Raw genomic sequence first — 23,008 nt, forward strand, 5'->3', positions numbered from 1 at the left:
TGTCCAGTTAGAACAAAATTAGCCCATTGTCAAAACGTGATCGAGACTGATGTAATCACCCTTATCGAAGCCACGAACGAGTCCTATGCGCCGCCGAGATGCAAACCAAAGCACAATAAAGATCGCAAAGATTCAGACCTATCTCATTCAGTTGTCTAGAGAGGGAGAATTATGAGACCCACCAAGGAATATCCTGTGCCTTTGTTCTTTCTGTGCCTTTCTGGTATCTGTACGCGAAGTGCATGCCTTTTGAACTTACGCAAGTCGCCGTGGCCAGATCAATTGAGGGAAAACCCAAAAAGGATGCACTGCAGAATATATCGCCATAAGAGCGCGAGTACACTAATATCCGGATGGAGCCTTGAGGTTTGTAGGATGGTTGAGGTATCCAGACTGCAGAAGTGATCAGAAGGCTAGTGATGTGAAAAACCGCTACTGGAGACAAGGTATATGCATGCATTACAAACTTGTTGAAGAGTTCAAAAGCTGAGCACGACATGCGCCTGTGGCAATGATTCGGACACTGAAATATTCCTGGCACAAATATCTTACAAGAGCGCCCAGGCGTCAAGAAGAAGCAACTCTTGTAGTCAGGATGTCTCTTTGTCCCCAAAGGGTAAGCCCACTTTCCACGTGTAAAGGGCAGCAAGGGCAACAACATCTGCAGAGTATATAAAAGGAAAGGACTTCCACAAGAAGGGCAGCGATACATTCAGAATTGGCACGAGCAGAAACAAGTAGTTTAGCGCCTCTTTCTCGGCAGCTGAACAATCCCGCGCTCGCAAGGCAGGTATGGTAAACATCCAGATGCTCCACATCCTGTGGACCCAGCACGCCAGATAATTTCAGCACTGCAAGACCTCACTGCATTGGCACATACCACCAACAATTTTATTGTTATTACTATGCGCATTTCTTGCCGTAAGGCAACGTGGTAAGACAAGCTGCAGGTAAATGCTGCCACCAAATACCCCTTGATGGACTAGCCAGATCCAAGCAAGATCCAATCGACCATGGGCACGGTCCTCAGTATTTATACCGCCCCCTGCCAGCCGGGGCCAACGATATACCCAGCGCAATTCCCATCAAGCACAAGAACGACCAGCAGAGTTCAAGTGGCTGGAAATTCAACTGGGCTGGTTTGTGTCTGGCTCACGGCACGTGACTGATCAGCATGGACACTTCTGGATGGATCTTACCCCAACAGTCGCGCGATATTCGGTTCATCTGACGGAAAAATGATGTTGAAAGACAGCAGGCCACCGATCTGACATGATCACAAAGCTGTTAGCTGCAGAAATCATATGTTCACCGCCATCTGACCAAAAAGAAGAACAAATTGGCAAGCAATGCACTCCACAGAGGCATCTTTTCCCTTTTGCAGAAGCAGGAAGGAGATTCTCACCACCAGGAAGAGCCACGCTTGGACTTCAAAAACAGTGTACAAAAGGCTCCCTGCGCAGTGCATCGCAAATTAGCCTGTGGGCTGACCCTCACAAGTGCGTGCTAGCCCATGCTGATCTGTATAGCATCCATTCAGGACAAGTGAGGAATGCCGCACCTTTAAATGCCGGATTCTTCGATGCACCTGACGCCCTTGGGGCAAACGTTGTTGCTGCTTTTGTAGCGAATTTCGAAATCTAAACAGCACACGAAGTGGTCAGTAAAACGTCCAGCAGTTCCTTCATGTAGTGAGACCCAAAGCCAGGCAGTAATCAGTGTGATTGATATGCCTCTCGCAATTACCTCCTTGTCCACCTTTTTGTTGGCCTCCTTCACCTCTTCCTGGCTCACAGCTACCTCTTGGATATTCCCTGCAGTCACAACAGGAAGCAGATCAGCAAAACTAGCGAGCCTCTACCCAGATGCCAAACTTCCTGGTCCTGAAGTCTGAAGTGCAGTGCAATAGGACCTCAGAAAGCACAAAATGGCAGACGTAGGATCACAAATGTCAAGGGTGGGTGCTCGTGTTTCCACCTTCAGATTGCACATCTGTATCACTTTCTGCAGCCGATCTGCAGGGCTGGAATAATGTGTGTCGTCTCCTATTTCTCAGGCAAATATTATGCACTTTTGGTGTCAGTAAGGATGAGACGTGTGTTGAGACTTTAAGTGGCGCTATTTTACAATTGTGCAAGCACGAACCGCTGCGTGGCAGCAAAGTCCTCATGTTTCGCAAGATGGAAAATCTTATGTCGAAGAACTTGTCCTTCTTTATGAGCTATCCAATTTACTTTTGCATCATTGTGGCCTTGCCTTATCTGGGACGCGCGATCAAGAGTCCACGGTGGACGATCACCAACCGATGACTGAGCTCAAGAGACGCACAAATTGAGGACGCCTGCTCCAGAACAGCCCAAATGTTCATTGTTGGGACATTCTTCAGATGATTCATGCTTAATTACATTGGCATCATTGCAGTCCCTGAATATCCGAGATTTTTGGTGGTCTCAGATCACCAAACCATCGCAGAGAATATTGGACTCATCGACGAAGGCGATCGACAATACACGCATCAGTACTTTGACATCGTTGGAGGATATTCACAGGTGATGCATGAACTTTCCCTGCAGGTCATCGAAAAGTCTGGCAGTGCAGGTGCATGCCGTCTTCTCTAGAGAGAGTCTGGCTGTATCTTCTGATGAGTGTCACCGAATACTTTTCTATGTTTCTGATCACAATCAACGAATCCGGCGACAACGTATTCTGAATTGGAAATGCAGGTATTCCTCTGAAAGATGGTGAAGCAGCGAATGAGCACAGCTGATGTCGTTGGGGAAGTGGCCTGTCTACGGCATAGTGTCCTTGGAATGCGCGTGGCTAATGTCTATGATGCCAACGCCAAGGTAGGACATTGCCCCTGCTGCATGCATGTCGTGCTGTAACGTCTTCCACTCTTCTCCTCGCAGTTGTGACTAAAGCCTCTGTGCCTGCAATTCAGACGTACATTATCAAACTCTCCAAAAGCGGCGAAGAAGGAGAGAAAGCCTTGCTCGTGCTCGAAAGCGGCGTCCGTTTCCACACAACGCGGGTGTTCTCCCCTTTAAAGCTGTCTGACTGCAACCCGCACGCTTGAGATTTACAAAACTAAGTCAATGCATCTGCTGAGATTGCAACAATGACTGCATCCAGATTACCCACCTGTCGGATCATCGGCGACAATGTCTTAATTAAGCCCGCACTGCAACAAGTGCATGCATAAAAGAGCAGCAGCGCTGCCTGATCCACGCTACATAGCAATTCTTGGATTGAGCCTGAATCCTTGAAATCCAACAGTCATGGCAGACTCTGCACTGTCTCTGTTCCATTGTGATACATGTGCATGTCTCCTCTGTGCAATTCCTGACAGTGGTTTCACTGCTGGCCCCGGCCGGCAGGGGCGGTAAGAATACTGAGCACTGTGCCCACGCTTGATTGGGTCTTGCTTGGATCTTGCGAGACCAACGAGGGGTATATTTGTGGCAGCCTTTGATTGCAGCTTGTCTGCAGGTCGTACCTTGTGTGTTGGCAGGAACAACGTGTAAAAATAGTTTGGCTGCTGTCTGCAAGTACTTGAAGGACAAGGCGGACACGCCGTCCAATTTCACGCTGAAACTGCGCAAGCACCTGCGCACTCGGCGACTGGACGATGTTCGCCAGCTCGGCGTGGACCGAGTCGTGGATTTCTCCTTTGGCACTGGCGAGGCCTGCTACCACCTCATCCTCGAGCTCTATGCACAGGTTTGGCCTCTCAACTCCCCCGCACTCTGCAGAAGAGGGTAACATTCTGCTGCTAAGGATACCTGGGAAGAGGCTCAACCGACGTTACACAAAGCAGAGGTCCCAGAGATGCCTTGGTATGATCGCTGCTAGGATTCGAGCTGCTGGGAGGGATTCAACCACAGCAAGACAGGTGGAAAGAACATGGGGTGTGCTGCATTCATCTGTATAGGCGAGCTTGCCATTCAAGTCTCCTTTTGGAGTCTTGCGTCAGCTTCCATACCAGAGAAGTGAGAGGTGGAATGTAGCATGCATGCAAGCACTACTTGGGACATCCCCTCACTATTCTACATGGCATGGCATTAAAAAATTGACGTAGAGGCAAAGGACGTGGCAATGGCTGCAGGGCAATGTCATTTTGGCGGATGCGAACTATTCCATCCTGACGCTGCTGCGATCCCATCGGGATGACGACAAGGGACTTGCGATAATGGCGCGGCATGCATACCCGGTGCATGCCATCCGCCTGCGCTCGGCGCTGACTCAGGCCCAGCTGGACGCCGCACTGGCATCAGCGGATGACAAGCAGACGCTGCGAGGTACACAACTGACCTTGCATGGCTGCATCACAAGCTTGCTCCTTGTTCCCACTTTATGACCGGCTTGACATGTGCTTAACGTGCAAGTTGTTAGAGACTGCTGTGGTGCTCAGGAATTTCTGTTGACATGGTAGCGTTCTTGCGCAAAACCATGTTTCTTCCTGCTTAGAACTACCCAGCTTTGCCATGATCAGATTGGTCGGTGCTGGTGAAAATGCCTAACACTCCTCAGCTCTCTGCTGGCCAGTCCACGCCCTCAGAACCCTGTTCTTAATACCCTGCAGGGGCTCTGGCATCAGTGGTGCCCTACGGACCTGCGCTCTCCGAGCACTGCACACTGCTGGCAGGGCTACGGCCCACGCGCAAGCCCAAGGCAGATCCGCTGTGCGAGGAAGAGCGCACGGCGCTGCTCGGGGGAGTGCGCCATTGGGAGGCCTGGCTGGACGCATGCGAGACTGCAGCGCCGGAGGGCTTCATCTCCCTCAAGCGGCCGGCAGGTGCGCATTGCATGCAGGGGACAGCTGGCGCATGTTAGGAAATCTTCTGGTCGTTGTATGGCAATTCCTGGGCCTCTGGCAAGCTGCATTGCGGCTGGACATAACCTTATCTAAAGCCCTGGCAGGGGTTGCATCAGCGTGAAGTGGCAGCATCCATCTCTTCCCAAGACATGCTTCGTTCATTTTCAGACACATGCTCTTCAGCACCACTCAGGCATCTGCATGATTCTGTCACGTTTGCCATCTTCACTCCATGGACGGGCAAAGCCTTCTGGTTTGTATGGAGGTGTTAAGTGATGCATGCATGCGCACATGACTTGCAGTTAAGTGATACTTGGCATTACTTGCCTGGCCTGCTCTGCAGGAGGGAAACAGGCACCGGCCAAACATGTCAGGGATGCAAATGCATCGCTGGCCACAGATGGCAGCGAGGCGGCATCCGCTTCAGGAGACTGCCTGGTCTATGACTCCTTTGACCCCCTCATCCTGCAGCAGAACTCCGGGCAGGAGGTTCTCAGGTTTCCCACCTACAATGCTGCGCTCGACGAGTTTTATGCCAAGGCAAGGCCTGCACCCCTCTGCTTGACAATGTCAGTGTACCACAACACGTCAGATTCATTTTTACGCTCGATGTCTGCTCATATCATGTCGTTCATCATGCATGTCGTATGACATGACATCATGATATGAATTGCATGATACAAAAGTATCAGGCTCTCCTCAGGCTGTTCAGTTGCTGGTGCTTAGCCACATGTGCTTTGCCGTGTCTTGGTGATGTCCAGGCATGTGTTGCATAGTATTTCATGGGACTTGAAGCCTGCAGAAGCTCCTGCACAAGTAATAAAGTCTCAACGGCAATAATTTCAATGGAGATTTTTTCAATGACTCTCAGTAATGTCCTGATCAGGTGGAGGGGCAGAAGGCGGAGCAGGCGAGGCTTCAGGCGGAGCAGGCAGCGCTGTCCAAATTGGACCGGATCCGCATCGACCAGACAGGCCGAGCAGAGGCGCTGGACCGAGAGGCCAAGGAGGCTGAAGCCAAGGTGGGGAAGATGCGTCGATTGCAGAGCTGCATTCCAACATTCCTGTCTCTTTTACCAGGATGTGAAGCTGGAACATGATCCTTGAATGCTGACATGCTTTCTAGTCCACAATGGTACAAAATTCGAAGGAGCATGCATGCATGGCGCGGCTGCCAGTGCATGCAGACGTATTTTCTCCATTACAATTGCAGAGCATTGCATGAAAGGCAAAGAAGTCCAAATGCATACATGGCATCCCTCCAATGCTGTGATGCTCATGCACTACCCTGCAGAAAGCAGAAGGTGCATGCTTGTATGCAGAAGCGTGCAAAAATGCATAAAGATACATCTTCCTTGATGTTGAGTGGAGCGCTGCCTGTCTGCAGGCTCAACTGATAGAGGCCAATGCGGAGGCGGTCGATCAGGCCATCAATGCAGTGCGCGTGGCACTGGCCCAAGGCCTGAGCTGGGCAGAGCTGGAGCGGCTGATCAGGGACGAGGCGGCCGCAGGGAATCAGGTGGCAGGCCTGGTGCATGCGCTGCACCTTGACAGGAACGCCGTCACACTTGTGCTCCCGGACTGGATCGCCGCCGCAGACCGCAACGCTCACCTGGACGACGCTGAGCTGGACAGCAACGCCGAGAGCAATGACGAGACTGGCACTGATGTCCCCACTGCCTTGGTGAGTTTTTGGTCACTGAACCAGTGCATGTGTTCTTTGTGCGAGCAGGCCTGCAGCGTTTTGACAAATGCCTGCGCAGATATGATGCTGCTTTTACCATAAGGTTCTGACACTTTGTCAGCGCGAGTAATCATCAGTGGCCAATTAGAGATAGAGAGGTAGATGCGATTTTCCTCATGCCCCTGTCCCCATACAGGGGACTTGGTGATATGTGGGCCACCTTTAGGTTTGAGTTAATCGAGGTCTTGTCAGAATAACATTCTTCTGTGGCAGGGATGCAGACTGTCTATGCGTCTTTCCCATCTTGCTTGTTTTAGGAGAGGCTTCAGTCATGATAATACCATATATTTGTGGTACACAGGTCGAGGTCGACCTGGACCTGAACGCACAGCAAAATGCGCGCGCTTGGCACTCGGACCGCAAGGCGCGCTCCGCCAAGCAGGCCAAGACGCTGGATGCCAACAAGAGAGCGCTCGTTGAAGCTGACAAGAAGGTCCAGGTCCAGCTCAGCAAGGTGAGCTGGCCATCGTACTATTTCCCCCCTCGAATGCCTCTGCGGCACACTCCACGATGATACAGGAAAGGCTGCTGTGGTTTTTCATGGCATCTTCTCATTAAGATATAGTTTAAAATTGGGGCCTCCATGCAGCAGAGAAATATCTGAGATGGAGTGTGGCCATGCGGATGTGCAGTGTATTTTGTGCTCGAGTGCACTAATTTAGGGCCTCCATGCAGCTGACAGTGGGTGGCTCGGCCATGCAGACATACAGTAAATTTTGTGCTCAAATGCACTCCTTCATGTCCTGCATAGAGGTTATAGGGGATGAGAGTGCAGTCTGGCCACGCAGACGCGCGATTAACCGAGTGGTTGACCCAGAAAGTGGCGCATGCATGCGCAGGTGAAGGCGGTGGCGGCCGTGCAGCAGCTGCGGAAGCCGGCATGGTTTGAAAAATTCAATTGGTTCGTGACCAGTGAAAACTACTTGGTGGTGAGCGGCCGCGACGCGCAGCAGAACGAGCTGCTGGTGAAGCGCTATCTGCGCAAGGATGACTTGTACGTGCATGCGGAGCTTCACGGAGCTTCCACCACCGTCGTTCGCAACCACAACCCCAGCCGCCCAGGCATGGCCCTGTCACCATATCAATTTATTACTGCAGCCACTGTGCCTAGCATGCTGACATACATTTCAGGTTTCCTCAGGAGTCTGTTGCTCTTTGAGCATTGCTAGTCCAAATCTCCACTGGCGACTCGTCAAGTTCTTTGGGATCTACCATTGCAAGTCATCAGCCTGCATGCAAATTTGTGTGCTCCACATGAATTGATCGGTGTGACTTGAGTGTGTCTTCACTGATCGAGTGAGCGTCTCACCCTTCTGGCAGCAGATGCATTCTTGGTTGCTGAGGACTCATTCCAGTCACTCCAATCAAGGTAGAACGCATCAGTCATGACAGATGTAGTTTCTTGACGGCTGAGGCCGGTGTCATGTGCGCGCAGTGCCGCCAAACAGCGTCTCCCAGGCCGGCACTGCCTGTGTGTGCCGAAGCCAGGCATGGGATGCCAAGATTGTCACCAGCGCCTGGTGGGTGCATGCGCACCAGGTACTCCCTTCTCCCCTTCACCATTACTAATCTTGCGAAGCTACATTTGCCTCGTGTCTTTTATCCCTTTCTTGTCACTGATGAGAATCACCTTCACCCAGATTTACCCTTGCTTCATATTCTCTGCAGATGCTCATGCCCCCCATTTCTCTCATGTCCGAAATTACGGTCCTGCCGCTGCCTTGATGACAGAAATGACAAAATGGATGCCAATGGAGGGTGCTGAGAAATTGATGATTGTGTGGCCAGGTTTCAAAGTCGGCGCCTAGCGGGGAGTACCTGCCGACAGGGTCGTTCATGATCCGCGGCCGCAAGAATTTCCTTCCGCCCCACCCGCTCATCATGGGCCTCACCTTCCTCTTCAAGCTGGTACGCATGCCCTTGCTGCTGTCTTTGCATCTCTTTCCTCTTGATCAATCTGCAAGCCGGTCAGCACTCTGTGTATGCTTGCTTTTGCTTTTGCCTGCGTAGATTATACCGAAGCCAGGTCTGCAAGAGGACAGAGCTCTGGCGCGTTGATGTGCTGTGTGCTGAGGAGACAATATGCGCTCTCATCATCAGCACCAATGAAAGCTGAGCTTGTGGATTGACTGCTGTGGCAGGATGAGTCATGCATCGCTGGCCATCTTGGCGAGCGGGCGCCCAAGTCAGCAGAGGACGATGACAGCCTGTCGCCAGATCAGGCCGCTTCTGCAGCAGTATCCGCTGCCGCGAATGGCGAAGGAAGTGCTTCAGGAAACGCTGAGGATGTTGAGAATGGAGTGGAGGACATTGGGGACGACGCTCAGGGGGATGACAGCGAGGGCACACCCTCTGAGCAGGCCAGGCATGTCCGGTGCCCTTGACAAACACACAGTGTCGATGGAAGAGATGTGTGCGCTTGACAGGCGACATGAAGCAATCTCAGCTGTGCATTTCAACCCAATGCCCCATGTCTGTCATGTTTCAACAGTTCATGCATCTCTATCATGTTCAATGCAGCAGTAAAATAAGAAAGTGCAGTGCTTCAACTGTGTCAGCCTCGCAGCTGCTCTTTTAACAAGAGTTCAGTACAGTCCACAGTTCTAGAGTCCTCGTGTTTGAGTCAGCATGTGAAGGCATCTGGACTTATCTGGACATGACTGGCTCCAGGGACGATGCGGCCGAGGATGAGGCGGCGGCCGGCAACCGGGAGAGCACCAGTCAGTTGGAGGCGTTCCTTGACTCTGCGGCCGACCCCCTACGGGCGCGGCGTACCTCCGGCAGTCAGACCGGCAGTACAGCTCTTACGGGCCGAGGCAGCCAGGTGGGGTCCGTGCTGACGGGCCGGGGCAGCCAGGGCAGCGCAGCGGGGCCGCTGGACCGTTACGGGCTCTCCAGTGCCCCAGGGCATGCAGGTGAGGCTTGTTTTCTCGAAATAATGCTTGTTGCAGCACTCACTTCTTGATCATGTCAGGGCACTCTGCATGACTCTTCATACGAATTATCTGTCCGCACACAGAGACTGCATATTCCATCCATTCTGCATCTCATGAAATGTGCTGCCGGTGTATGCTGACAGATTGTCTTTTCAACGCATGCAATTTTGTTGAAAGAGGGTGAAGTTTCTTGCTGGGATGACTGGACTTGTATATGATGGTAGCTTTGTGCATCTGCAGAGGATGGTGGCGACGAGGATGGAGACGTGGGCAGTGCAGATGCCACGGCAGGCGGAGCGACTGCTGCTGGAAGGCGGCACCTATCTGCAAAGGAACGGAAGCTGCTGAAGAAGGTAGCCACACCAGCCACACTTGCCTTGCCGCTCTGGCACAATGAATGGCTGGACAATCCCCTGCTTCTACCGTTTTAGATCCGACTATGCTGATATGGCAGGCAGAATGGGTAAGTTGTCCATCAGTGGTATGCACCCTGTTTATAGCTGGGACGGTGGGCAAATGTGTATTGTTACACATTGGGGCAACATGCTCCATGGCGTTTTTTATGAGCGGCTGGGAAATCAGGGCAATGTGATGCATGGCGCTGGAATCACCTAGGGGTTGAGATGTTTGGCTCTTCATGTCCGGCTCTGTCACTGATCAGACCGGACTCTGCTCTGCTACTGTCCCGCTCTTCTGCTCATGATGCAAAGTTTGTGTGTGACAGGGCGGGGCGGTGTCTGGGGAGACTGCAGAGCCAAAGGAGGCACTCGGGACAGAGCCAGAAGCAGACCCGCTTGCGAGTGCGCTGGCAGCCGAAAGGGAACGCCGCGCAGCGAAGGCACAGGTGGGATTCTTTCAATTTGGTGTTTGAAATGAACGGAGCCTAACTAAGCACATGCAGCAAAGGTTGATCTGCTTTGAACCTACCGTCGTAGCCACTAGATGACATGCGAGCAAGAAAGAAGATTGTTCTGATGACATACGAGTTGAGCTGTGCTGGACATGGCTCCTGGCATGTTTGCTGCTCTGTACTGAGCGTGGTCAGGACAGCTAATGTGCTTCCTCCCAGTAAGTTGATGACTACGCAATTTAGTGCGACGTTGCTCCTCAGTGATTGAATCATTGTGCATGTTGCCTGTTGCAGGCTGCGGCAGAGGCTGCGGCGGCCACAGCGGCAGCGGCACTGGCGCGGGGAAAGCGAGGGAAGGCGAAGAAGGCAAAGGAGAAGTACGCACACCAGGATGATGAAGACCGGCAGCTTGCGCTGCAATTTCTGGCACCTGCAGGTGGGCGCTTTCCTGCTTGTGAACAGGTTTCTTTTGCGGAATGTGGAGATGGGTGCAGAGCACGATTTCACAGGAGCATTGAGTTTGGCTGCATCAGAACTGGCTTGAACACCATGTAATTGAAGAAATTGCTCGAGCGACGTATGAGAGCTCGCGCGACACTGTGTCAAGGAGGCGTACATGCAGCTTACAGCGAAGTGGTATGGCATGTCTTAGCAGCTGAGGGCAATAGAAGGAATACAGACTTCCATGACCTTTTGCTGCACAACGCAGGGGAGAAAAAGGACAAGAAGGAGAAGAGGGAAGCGAGGAAGGCTCGAAAGAAGGCGGGTGCAACAGGCGACGGGAACGCAGTTGCAGACCGGCTGCCCACAGCCGGTGAGCTGGCCGCGGCCGGCGCGCGCCTCGGTCCGCGCGTGGCGGCTGAGGAGGCGCATCGCAGAAGCCAGGAGGAAGCTGCCGCGGCAGCTGCCGCGGAAGCTGCCGCCGGCAGCGATACCGGCAGCAGCTCTGAGGACGAGGTGGACGGCGAAGAGGAGCTGCAGGAACAGCTGAAGGTACAGTCTCCGTGCGATCGAAAGAGGATCACAATGTCATTGAATACCTAGCATGTGCAGGCTTCCTGTCTGCACTGGATTACGGTACACATAAAGGGCACACTTCTTATTCATAATATTGAACCTGCACTGGCCTGCCTGGACTGATAGAAAAGCCAGGGTCACCCATGTCAGCCAAGTGGCATGTCTTTTATTATTGCACTCAGCTAATCCTTTCCTTGATTGTTCCTGCAAGCAGTGAACCAGTAATGTGGTCTCACAGGGCCACGACAGCGCGGAGGCAAAGGAGATAGCGGCGATCTTGGCAGAGGAGAATGTGGAGCTTGTGCCTGAGGAGGACAAGGACAAGCTGCAGGAGCTGGACAGCCTCACAGGACAGCCGCGCCCAGACGACGTCCTCCTCTATGCAATCCCGGTGCGCAGTGAATTGTGTGCAGATTGCACAAGATCTCCTCTCAATTTTGTGGAGGGCGATGCAGCAAGCACCAACCAGTGAAAATCATCCTTGATTTATATCCCATTCTTGGAAAGCAACCATAGGCATTAATGCATCCTGTTTCCCCCGGCATCCCAAGACAGATGCTTGTGTGAGAGACTTTGGGAGGGGCCATCACATCCTACCTCAAGACCAATGCTTTTCAAATACACAGTCAGCTGTGCCAGCACATGCAGCAAAGGTAAAAAGCACTGAGCGGCGAAAGCATCTGCCTGGTGTCACTGCTGGCAGGCTGTCGGCGCTAGGTCCAGTTTGAATGGATTGTGTTGACTTGCTGCTGCGCAGATGTGCGCCCCCTACAGCGCGATCCAGAGCTACAAGCTCAAGGTGAAGCTGACTCCTGGGACACAGCGCAAGGGGCGCGCTGGACGCCAGGTGAGACGTGTCCTTTGCACACTCAAAGCTGCAGTCCTCTCGTGGGTATGTCTGGCTGCTGTGTTTCAGTCTTGTGGCGTGACTGTGATCCACGAGGGATGGGCTTTCATGGAGCGCCCGCTGGGGGCCATCTGTCTTGCAGTCCTGTATTTTACCTTTGCCGAGAGGCAATGTTGCTAGGCGGCTGGGAGGGCAGCGCATAGCACTGCTCATGTTGCACAGTACGTTTGAGACTGGGCTTCAGAACTGATCCAATACGTGTGCTTGGGATGGGGACTTAGTGTAACATGTGCGCAGGCAATTGAGCTGCTGAGTCGGGCTGCTGACATCAGCGGGCGGGAGAGGGAGCTTTTGAAAGCCATCCCCGAGATGGAGGTGATCAATGCAATGGTGGGCAATGTGAAGCTGGCCATGCCCGGCCTATCGAAGATCAAGACAGAGGCGCGCAAGAGCAAGAAGAAGGGGGGATGAGCCTCTCTCGCCTGCTTGAGAGTCTTGGTGCAGTGGGCTCTGGGCGCTTGCACACTGCTTCTGGCTTGAGAGTTGGGGGAAAAAGTTGTGCAGCTGAAGTTGGAAAGCCACAAAGTTGCAGGGCCCCCACATGAGCATATATAAATGTGAAGTGAAATTGCCTGCATTGAACAATTAGGCTGCAAATTGCCACCCTGCAGATTGGCTTTGAAAGCTCTCCAGGTGGGAGCATGTCAATGAAGGCCCTCTCGTGGTCTTGGACAAGCCCCACTTAGTGACCTCTTAGGAAACTAAACGGGCCTGTCCAATTGAAGAAAAGGGTCTTGAATTGCATATGTATGCTGTATTTGACTGCCAAAGCTAGTATAACAGAAGACAAGTTGGCATGAAGGTGTGCTTAGCGCCCAATTTGAAACGTGGCAGACAACCCGCTGAAGTTTCTTTGGACATCCACGAAGTTGCGAGCGCTCAGAACCTACCTCTGGTGAAAATTCAATCCCAATACTACGCCCGGATAGTTTTTGTTTGTGTTTGAGGAGCGGGGCATGAGATCACAGCTTCGAGCAGCTTCCTCCTTCGTAACCCCTACATCACCGGCTACGTGCCCTTACCTAGGACTGTCGAGATGAAATATATGAGAATGCAATTCGGTGCACCGAGACAAGTGACCGAGCATTTAATTGATCGTTATTCTGCTCGCAAGCAAATACTGCTTATCTGCTTCTGCCAGGTCTAGCATCGGGTCCAAATATTCCGTTCGTAGCGCAGATGGGTGCGGCACAGTGTGCCGCTGGCGTCCGAAGCGACTTCTCGGGCAACTGGCGAAAAGACAAGGGTGCGAGTCAGATGGATTGCTACGCAAGACAGCTGGATCTGCTCCAGCTGCAAGGCGTGCAGAAGAATCTTGCTCAGAAGCTCATAAATGGTCTACAAATACAACAAAACGATGAAGGTATGACAAGCCTCCTCTCTGCAGAAGTAAAATATGACTTCACCATATTTACGACGGCCTCATAATGTTTTTATGTCACAGCCAGTCTTCCTGTGCCAGTCAGATCGATCCAGTTGAGCCTAGCTGATCTGTACATTTTGACTGCACGCACGCCCGCGCAGCTTCATGTTCTTACCTTAGGGTTGGTTTAGGATTCCAAAGACATGGATCAATGTTGCATGGCGGGGTCTGCCTGCAAGCTCGAAAAAGAAGTTGACTTGATCCCCCATCCACTTGCGCAGTGCTGTGCGATAGGCCCCTGCTCTGTATCTCATATTGTTGTTGTTTTTTTCACGGTGGTTGCCCTTCTGCTGCTCTGCAGGGATGCGAGTCCAGTTCTCCGTGGACAAGGTGCCCTTCTACAAGCACACAGAGGAGTTCCGACTGGACAAGACCGTTTCCATGAGCCGGCGGGACAAGAAGTCTGGGAAGCAGCATGCAGTGCTGCGCACCGTGCCGGAGGGTGTCCAAGTGCAGATCAAGCTGGACCCCCCTTTCTCAGGTGCCCAATCACCTGCCTGGCATCTCCCTTGGCTTTGAGCCCACATCAACAATTTCAGAAGGCAGAGCCGAGTCCCAGTACTCCGGCAAGCCAGTGACGTCTTTTTTCACGCATCTGCGACAATAGATATGCGTCTTCTTCGTATGGGGCTTGCAACTCAGCGCTCTCCTGCATTTGCTCGTCACACAGCTGATGGATCCATGCAGTCGATCATGGCAGTCACAAAAGGGGTGTATGCTGTCGGGGGGGATAGGGTGGCCTCCTTAGGGGCCAGTCTGTGCTATGGTTTACAGCATCTCACGTTTTGGCAATGCTGCATGCAGGGAGTATTATGGAGACTTACAGCTGCCCACAGGAGGGTGTCCTTAAAGTTGAGTCTATCACAGAGGCCAATGGCCAGAAAGAGACCTGCATTCAGGTGTACAGGCGCCAGTAAACGGCTTAGGCGGCTGCATGCAGCTGCACCTAATCTGCTGACAGGAGGCGACAATTTCATCACATTCCTTTGGGGCAGCTCTTGGAGTCATCCCGGCTTCACTGACAGCGCCGGTGCCAGAAATCTGGCAATAGGCCTTGAGTTGACTTCACAACGGTAGCATATTTGTTGCGTAAAAATCCTCACTGTGCCCTCCCGTCGCAATCTTAGAGTCTTTTGATTCGGCAGATGATCTGCAGAGAAGATTTAGGAGAAAGTAGCCTACTGTGCTGACGGACGCATGCTTTGTTTGGCTTCCGCATGAACACAGCAGAAACTCAGCACATGAACGAATTGTGAAGTGTAGAATACGCGAGAAGAGCAACAGTGCTGATTTTTTGGCGAATAGGACAAAGTGTCTGGTTCCAATTTATTGTGAACAAAATAGCTGCTTGCTGTGTGCATATTTGATATACTTTGATGGTAGCTTTGGGTCTTACCTGTACAAATGACACTCTGGCCCTGGGGGACTCACAAACAGAAGACCACCTAGGGCCAGGCCTTGGTCAAGGGGTCACTTGCTGGATGTAATTGCAAGTCTTGATTCATTTTGACAGTGTGCCCTGCCAATCACCAGGAACAAAGAGTCTCCCAAATTGCTAAAGTAATGTCCTCCGCACAGCTGTACAATGCCGCTGCCAGAGCTTGCCGGCATGCAAGCGCACATACATCAACATCTGAGTATTATTATTGTTGTCACACGCTTTGCTTGTCAGAGGCAAGGTGCGTCTGCAGACAAGCTGCATGTAAAGGATGCCACATCACCTACCACTTGATGGACTCGCCAGATCCAAGCAAGACCCAAACAACCATGGGCACGGTGCTCAGTATTTGTACTGCCCCCCGCCAGCGGGGGCCAATCTTGCGTAGAGCCCTTCCCGGTATTCAAGTGCTTGCACGAGTGCATGAGGCCGCCAGCATTGCTTGGGGCAAACAGCGATGCTCTTGTCACATGCTGGCAGACCGGTTGTGGAGATCCAAGATGCGGCCTGCACCAAAAGGGTGGCTATTTTAGTGATCCTTCCAACAAAAGGAAGGAGCGGTGCCTGTCATCTCGCTTCCCAAATTTCCTTACCTGAGCCTGGCGGTTGAATTTAATGATGGCGAGCAGAACAGAAGGAATGCTCATCCTGAGCCGTGCTCTGACACCAATAACACAATCCTTGAGGCTTGCAAAAGAGACTCGAAAGTATGAAAATGTCAAGAGATCACTGCCAGTGTTGACGACGCCGTGTCAGGAAGTGCAAGTTTTTCTGGAAGAAACACTTCAGCAATAAGACCAACGATCGTGGGAGCCCCCTGATCAAAAGGTGCGAAAGGAAGAAGGCTGCTGGTGCGACTCCTCATACAAAAACGGTGATGCGGCCAATCGAGCAATTTTGTAGGTTGCACACGTGTGACGAACGATGCTATCATGTACTCACGGACACGTGCAGAGCATGACACGACCTTCGCTTGGTGATCTTAAGTTGGTAATATCTGAGATGATGCCTCTAATACTGCGCAAGCTTGAGCAAAGTCTCACTGTGCATCTTTTGCACTGCGCACTGCCATGTGGAGCATGCGTTCAAATTGTTAAAAAAGGCGGACGAGCGTAACATCACCGTGCACTACTCCAAAATCTCTTTTAGCTTATTCGGCAAGTTCACCTCAGAAGGTGCCACTTCGCATTTGCGGTTTCCGTACAACTACTTGCCATGGGAAGGCCTGGTCGATACAGCCCTTCAAGAACTATTATCACCTTGACCGCCTGTCTTTGTGCGGTGCGATTCTGGCAGTATTCCTATTTCCACGGACTGTAGCGAATAGATCATCTGATCGAATTCCATTCAGGGACTTCCGTATTGATCGTCAAAAGTGCTATGATTTGAGCTTGTGCGCTGAAGGTTGTCCAGACGTCCCTGGGCAATATCGCAGATATACAGCATCTGCCACTGGATATCCCCAGTGAAAGGAGATATACAACATTCCACAGCTGTTGCTGGATCCCAAGAGACTTCCTCCACCTCATCCCTGCTGGAACAATAATTCCTGGTTTTGCGGTAAGCAATCGCACTACTCTCATGCTTGCCACCAAGCAGACATTCCCTTGCAAGCCAAACCTGCACTTTGTCGCATGTCTTGGGTATTCTTCCTACATGCTTTCTCCAGCCTATTTGCGTTGCAGAATCTCTCAATAAGTCCCAACCAGCCTCTCCTGTCTTGGCATGATGTCACTACGGGTATTTGTTTACACGCCTTTCCTGCCAAGAGGCAAGGCTCGTCTTGCGCCAGCAAGGCTGCCATAATCCTACCCCTTGATGGACTTGCCATATCCGGGCAAGACCCAGTCAACTGTGGGCATGATGCTCAACAATATAATAGCCCCCCGCCAGCCTGGGCTGGAATCAGGCTAAGTAGATTTGTATCTCCTGCCAGGAACAGCTGGCTGCCGGTCCAGTCACCTTTGTGACAACATGCGAGTACGCGTGGCAAGGTAACAGACCAATCAGCATCGCTGTCCTCAAGGGTGCACCCTTTTTCGAGGCGGGAAACGGAAGTCTGTGTTACCCAAAGGCAAGCAGCTCACTACCTTGATATTTGCCATGACACAATTGCGACATTTTCCTGTCACTTACCGTTTGTGGGCTATTGCAGACTGTACTTCCTGGCCTGAGTTGAGTAAGACACGTGTGACATTTTCCTGCCTGTTGCAGGATCAAGGATATTTTCCTGGTTGGTTCACGAGGGTGAAAGAATTCAACGGGGACGTTTCTTACCATCTGATTCGAACAAGAGAGGATTGATTCTGCACAAGCAGGAACAATTGCATGCCAGTGGCGCAGTGGTCTTTGAAGCATAAGAACCCATGCAAGTCAACCCTTGCCATGACTATCAAAGCATGCATTCCTTAACCTTTGGGCAACGCTTCAAAATATCTTGAATGTAGGGGATTCTTTGTAGTACGGTCTCTGTTGGAAGTTCCAGCAGGAGTGTCACATAGGACAGGGCAAAGAGCCTTGTTTGCGGCATGGCTGTGAGGAGTTTTGACTGGCCATAAGTACAATGACAGACATTTCTAGCAGTATCATCAGGGCTGCAGACCATAAACACAATATCCAGCAGGGTGAGTAAGAGCAGTATGAGAAGGTGCACATAGGCCTGCTGGACATTCCAGCCCTGCCTTGCTCAATATGTGCCTTCAGAAAAAGATTATCTACCGCCCCAGAGCACCTTGCAGAAACTGTGTTCCTACTAGGAAATTCCTATGAATTGAATTCAAGTGCAAAGTGCCTTGAAAGGGCCATGCAGGGATTCCTTAATAGGGATTGTGTTCCTGATATACTCATGGTGAGGGTTGCGGTTTTATGCTGCCCTGTGCAGCTAATCGATATGGCGGCAGCACAGCATAGAGGCAATTGCATGCATGGTATCTGTGCACACCTGCCACTTGCAGCTTGATAGCACATTGCATCCTGGCATTTTATTATCCACCGAGCAGTGCGTGCACATGCATGCAATGCCCATTTAGATTCGCATCCCCATTTGAAATCAATAAAATTTTAGACCAAGTCAGTCCGCAGTGCTGCGCACTCAGGTTCCTGCACATCTGTGCTGCGTGTTTGTTGCAGGGAGCATCCTCTTCTGATTCCTTTGCATCGCATTTGTCGAGACGGGCGGATGCTGCAATGGCACTAGCAGACAGGGAGGGGTTATTAGTATCCACTGTAAGCCCTTTCATTAGAGCAGGAGGCTCTATAATAAACAGATATAGATCCAACTGATCAGAAATCTCTTGGGGTTGCAAAGTGAGAGTGCTCACCCCACAGTTGCTGCAAGATCTATCTGCCAGTAATTGCGGCGCGCCAAACATCTGCACTGTGTTGCGTGGATTTGAGCGCCATTCCTGTGCAGATGTCAGACAGTATACTGGTGTTTATGTTGTCACATGGGCAGTCAAATAATCAAGCCATGCACCATCCTCAAGCTCTCCTGGCTTTTCTTGCAATGTGAATGCCATTCGAAAAGGTCAGGGCAAATCGCAGGGTAGGTTCACTCGGGCAAGGGTGATTCAGGATCGACACCTGTCCTGCATGCCATCTGGAAGATCTTCGAGCGGCAAGACACACTGCTTCTGCAGAAAAGATCTAAGCACCTCTCCAATGAACGGCAAAGCTGCTCTTTATTGAATCTTCTCGTCCCTTTCTGCAAAGGTGATAGCAGAGCGTCCGGGCCGATGGGCGAGTTCAAGCGCTCCACCTGCGCCGGCGCCGTCGTGCTGGCCGTGCTTGTCTTCTCACAGAATGGACTCGCTGCAGGTAAGGCAAAGGATGGAACGGGATCAACTGCAGGCGCTTGGTTTCAGTGCTGATGGCAAGAGTCGCTCATTTTCTTTAGAAGTCAAAGCCGACTTCGTATTCATCACATGCAGGCGCTTTAGAAACCGCACCGACAGGCACAGCTCCACACACTCAGGTGATGCTGGGATCAAGAAGGATCTATGTAGGCGTAAAGCTTACGAGTGGACGGACGCCACCTTCGTCGAGCTCCCTTCCCACCTGTTGACTCAAATCAACACCTGCAATCAAGTGCACTGTGCAGTGCAATAGCTTCCTCAGATCTTTCGAGCAAGGATCGTTGAGCCGAACGATATGCCTGTTTTGAAGCTGTGCATCTGCGGTTTGCAGGTGGGAACTCTGACAGATCCTGAAGGATTGCACCTGAAGGACAGCTCTGCACCAGGTGATTCCCAGGAATGGCTTGCCAGATTCTCAGATGCTGAGCTACTGTTGATGTGGCAAAAGTGCTTTGCAGCACTCAATTGATGCACAGGATATGGCCAGTGTAAGCTGAAGCTTGATCAGCAGGCACAGCTGCTGTGCAGTGTCTCCTTATGCAGGGGGAATTTTATTGCTGTGTCCAGCAGGCCAGCACCTCAGTTCAATATTTCTGCTGTCTTGGGAGAGACCAGCTGGCAACTCATGCATGGACCAAAGCTGCTGCATTGAGACCATGCATGATGAATGCAGTTTCTGTGGCATGCAATGCAGGCATGTGCGAGAACACCTTCCACCCTATAGACTTGCGCCAGGCATACAGCTTTCTGCAGAACGACCCTACCTGTGCAATTAATGAAGGTCCTGCTCTGAAAGGTGCGGGATGACATGCATCATATGCAACTCTTGAAAAGAAACACATTTATCAATACCTTCCTGTGTACCTTGAGGCACTCAGAGGCGATTAAGAGGCCATCCTGTTGCTGACGTGCTGGCAAATACCTTTTAATGCGGATGTCCTAGCTTCTGATGCCATTGCAGGTACTCTTGAGGAGAACAAAGAGAACGCAGACTCTGATGAGGGCTCAGATATTCTCAGCCCCGCGTTTTTGGTGGATGGATGTGGGGGCAGCAGCGGCTTCTGGCGGTATGTGCCCAGCAACGGCTGCGGCTGCTCCATTGATGCAGGTAGTCGTGAGCAACCCCCACCAACCTTGTCTGCAGCATCTTCACCATCAAACAACTGTGTGCATCTGATTTGAAGCCAGCAAGGAATGCTGCAGGGCTGAAGAATGGTTCATGTTGTATGAACCACTACAACGCACAAACCGCCTGGCAGCCACTGACTATTTCCCTGGTATTCTGCAGGACCATCCACAAGACCTGGCCGGGACCTGAAGCCGAAGAAAGGTGCTGCTTCCCTCGAGCAAGAAACCCTCCGTGCTGGAAGCGAGTCTCCTGTCTTTATATAAGCAGCAGGGTCGCTTGGCCTTCAGTGAAGGCCCTTCACAATGCTGCAGCTTTCTTTTCCCAGACATGACGCGCCATGTGGCAATATAAATTCCAAGGGAAGCCTCTGATGTGTGCAGAATCCCCCACTGATAATGCCGGGGACGGCATCTCGGAGTACCTGCCTTTCATCTTTCCCCTGCGCAAGTATGGCGGGACAGAAGACTTGGAGGATAATTTCATGAAGTCTGAGTTCGCCCAGGTCGCGCTGGCACTGCGTGCACAGATCACTTCAGCAACAGATGGTGAGAACCTAACTTTGTGTTCCTGTTTGTTGTACCACATTTATTGTTGCTTCCTTGCAGTTAATCTCTGAGCTGCTATGTGTACAGGGATCTGGTGCTTGACATCTCAGCGCGCTGCTGAGAGCTGGGCTTTCTCTTTGTACAATGAGATCCACGAAAGCAGCGATCCGGCAGCAGGGGCTGTTAAAGTGCTCGGATTCGTTCTGTGGATCAAGAATTCCCCTGGCCGCATCCTGTGCAGCGGTAAGCCTCACAATCCGACCAGCAAATTTTTTTGTGAATCCCCTGCACTGCCCTTATGGCCATGATATTTGCTTTTGGTGCCGCCTAAGAAGTCCTTTCCGTGAGCTACGTGAGAGTCTAAATAAGTAAGCCAGGCAGCACACACCTGCATGAGCGCAGACGTGTCTTGCATGGCTGAACGGTGCGGTGTCTTTCGTCGCAGAGCTGCGGAAACTGGGGGGCAGCCAGGCCAAGCCGATGTACCGCATTGCTCTGAGTTTCTGTCCTGGAAGCTGCCAGCGTGGGTCAGCGTACTGAGTGTCAGGCACTTTATTACTCTTCAAAGCACCTCTTAGCAGCAGATGGTGGCTGCAGCTCTGTTCTATCTGAGCTTGCCTTATGCGCAGAGCACCGTGTATATTGTTCGCATGCGGCAATGCTTGTACAGAGAATGGGACTGGGAAATTTTTTGGGTCAGGAAGTAAGCATCTCTGAGTGCAGGAGATATGTTGTGCAGGGGTTTCTCCAGTCAAAAGATGCATTCATATGTGTGCTCGATACCAGTGGGCACGTAAGCCATTAATGAATGTCTGCAGATAGCAATCTTCAATGTAAAGTCTCTGATTACTTCAGTTGCACGTGCATCAATGTATTCACACGCACTTGCACCTCAACAAAGCTGTCAAAGCGGTGCATGTTGATGTCAAGAACATTGACAAAATGGTTTAAAATGATGTTGGTCTCAATCAGTGAGTCACCGGGCCAGGACTAGTGCATGTGACCCACGTGACATGACGTCACGGACCAAGCCTTCAGGGGAAATATACCTCCATCAGGGGGAGTTCTCCTAGGTTACCCCCCCTGCCTCCTTCGTGTTTATACCAGGAATGGCTCCTTCGTGCTGATACCAGGAGTGGCACTTCCGTTTTGAGATCAAGGCTAATAATTTGGGTTTGATTGTTCAAGTTCCTGATTGATAAAGCAGAGATGGGTAAGCCCATGTGCACAGCCAACAAGTGGTGCACCCCACGAACGAGAGAGAATCGTTGTCCGCCTTACAGAACTCTGCTGAGCTTCCAGTATTGTATTTTGGTCATTTACCTAAACGGAGTAGCCTCTGAGGTGCGAGATAAAAGGCATGAGTGTCCTCCGAACTTTGAACATCTCTATTTGCCGCCAGAATGTTCTGTGAAGACCTGCAAACGATCAGCTTGCGAATATCTAAAGGAGATGGCCAAAAGCAAGCCAATGCCTTCTAAATAATTGCCTGCAGGCCGTCCAGCAGTCCGGTTGGAACCACACGGCTATTCCAGCATACCAGCCAATGAACATATCTTCTGGGAGTGACTTGACGGGCACAAACGTGACAAGCCAAATCATGCTCTGCTGTTACCGTCCAAAAAAAATCCTTGCTGGATCAAGGTTTGCTGATTATGAGGTAACCTCTGCATCCTGATGCCCCGATTCTGGCCATATGGAAGCTCTCAAAGTGTGCCGCCTAACTGTTGTATGTTTCTGATTTGAGCCTGTACGTTCCCAGGAAAAGCATAAAATAAGACCAGTTGTCTTTGACACACTGTGCCGCTACATCTGGAAGAACAACACACCAATCAGCATGACTCTAGTGAAGGTCGCACTGCTTACTGAGGCCAAGCTCGGTAGTCCATGCAACCCGCCGGTAAGTTACCCCGATCACCTTTCAGTGTAAATGATTTAATATGTCTCTTTGGTCCCATTTGGCCACTCTTCTAGTTGACCTGAGAGTATCATCTGCGCTCATGGCATTGCTAAATTCTGATCAATATCAAGAGCGCATTCATTGCTGCAGGATGGCACTGTGTCTACGCGGTGGAAGACCAGTCTCAACAAACAGGACAATCCCATAAGTGCAGGAGATCACATAGTTGAAGTGACAATCAATTCGGCACATGAAGTGAGCAGAGCAATAAAATCGCAGCATGCAAAGGATTCATTTGAGGTTGAGTACGCCCGCCAGCTTGAGGAATTGTATCGGATCGTGATCTGATGCCGCCAATGTGAGCACCGCGCCTTGATACTCAGTGCAAAAGCAGTCCCAAAGAGAGCACAGATTGGTCGCACGCTGTGCTTTGAATGTGAGAAATGTTAG

The 23,008-nt window shown here is 51.4% G+C and overlaps 4 protein-coding genes across 4 annotated transcripts; 3 read left to right on the plus strand and 1 right to left on the minus strand.

Annotated features, from left to right (window-relative positions):
- Positions 1-590: 590 nt before the first annotated feature.
- COCSUDRAFT_16364 (hypothetical protein) lies at positions 591-1,640 on the minus strand (the record flags this gene model as incomplete). The annotated part of the gene is made up of 4 exons (XM_005647389.1): positions 591-819; positions 1,200-1,267; positions 1,406-1,455; positions 1,562-1,640. Coding segments are annotated over 4 exons (426 nt in total), but the record flags the coding sequence as incomplete, so codon positions are not given.
- Positions 1,641-2,738: 1,098 nt separating this feature from the next.
- COCSUDRAFT_16391 (hypothetical protein) lies at positions 2,739-12,680 on the plus strand (the record flags this gene model as incomplete). The annotated part of the gene is made up of 20 exons (XM_005647390.1): positions 2,739-2,846; positions 2,942-3,031; positions 3,550-3,720; positions 4,106-4,298; positions 4,583-4,795; positions 5,217-5,389; positions 5,703-5,837; positions 6,203-6,385; positions 6,443-6,499; positions 6,861-7,013; positions 7,399-7,631; positions 8,008-8,098; positions 8,348-8,467; positions 8,701-8,928; positions 9,183-9,441; positions 10,650-10,799; positions 11,055-11,197; positions 11,628-11,753; positions 12,120-12,209; positions 12,507-12,680. The coding sequence occupies 20 exons, from the start codon at positions 2,739-2,741 to the stop codon at positions 12,678-12,680; spliced, it is 3,090 nt and encodes a 1,029-aa protein (XP_005647447.1).
- Positions 12,681-13,448: 768 nt separating this feature from the next.
- COCSUDRAFT_64024 (hypothetical protein) lies at positions 13,449-14,609 on the plus strand (the record flags this gene model as incomplete). The annotated part of the gene is made up of 3 exons (XM_005647391.1): positions 13,449-13,515; positions 13,994-14,173; positions 14,497-14,609. The coding sequence occupies 3 exons, from the start codon at positions 13,449-13,451 to the stop codon at positions 14,607-14,609; spliced, it is 360 nt and encodes a 119-aa protein (XP_005647448.1).
- Positions 14,610-18,864: 4,255 nt separating this feature from the next.
- COCSUDRAFT_64025 (hypothetical protein) lies at positions 18,865-21,198 on the plus strand (the record flags this gene model as incomplete). The annotated part of the gene is made up of 5 exons (XM_005647392.1): positions 18,865-18,946; positions 19,946-20,092; positions 20,494-20,658; positions 20,746-20,901; positions 21,104-21,198. 5 exons carry the CDS (start codon positions 18,865-18,867, stop codon positions 21,196-21,198), a joined length of 645 nt encoding a protein of 214 aa, XP_005647449.1.
- Positions 21,199-23,008: the final 1,810 nt, after the last annotated feature.

Source organism: Coccomyxa subellipsoidea (assembly GCF_000258705.1).
Source record: "Coccomyxa subellipsoidea C-169, whole genome shotgun sequence".
Taxonomy (NCBI): domain Eukaryota; kingdom Viridiplantae; phylum Chlorophyta; class Trebouxiophyceae; family Coccomyxaceae; genus Coccomyxa; species Coccomyxa subellipsoidea.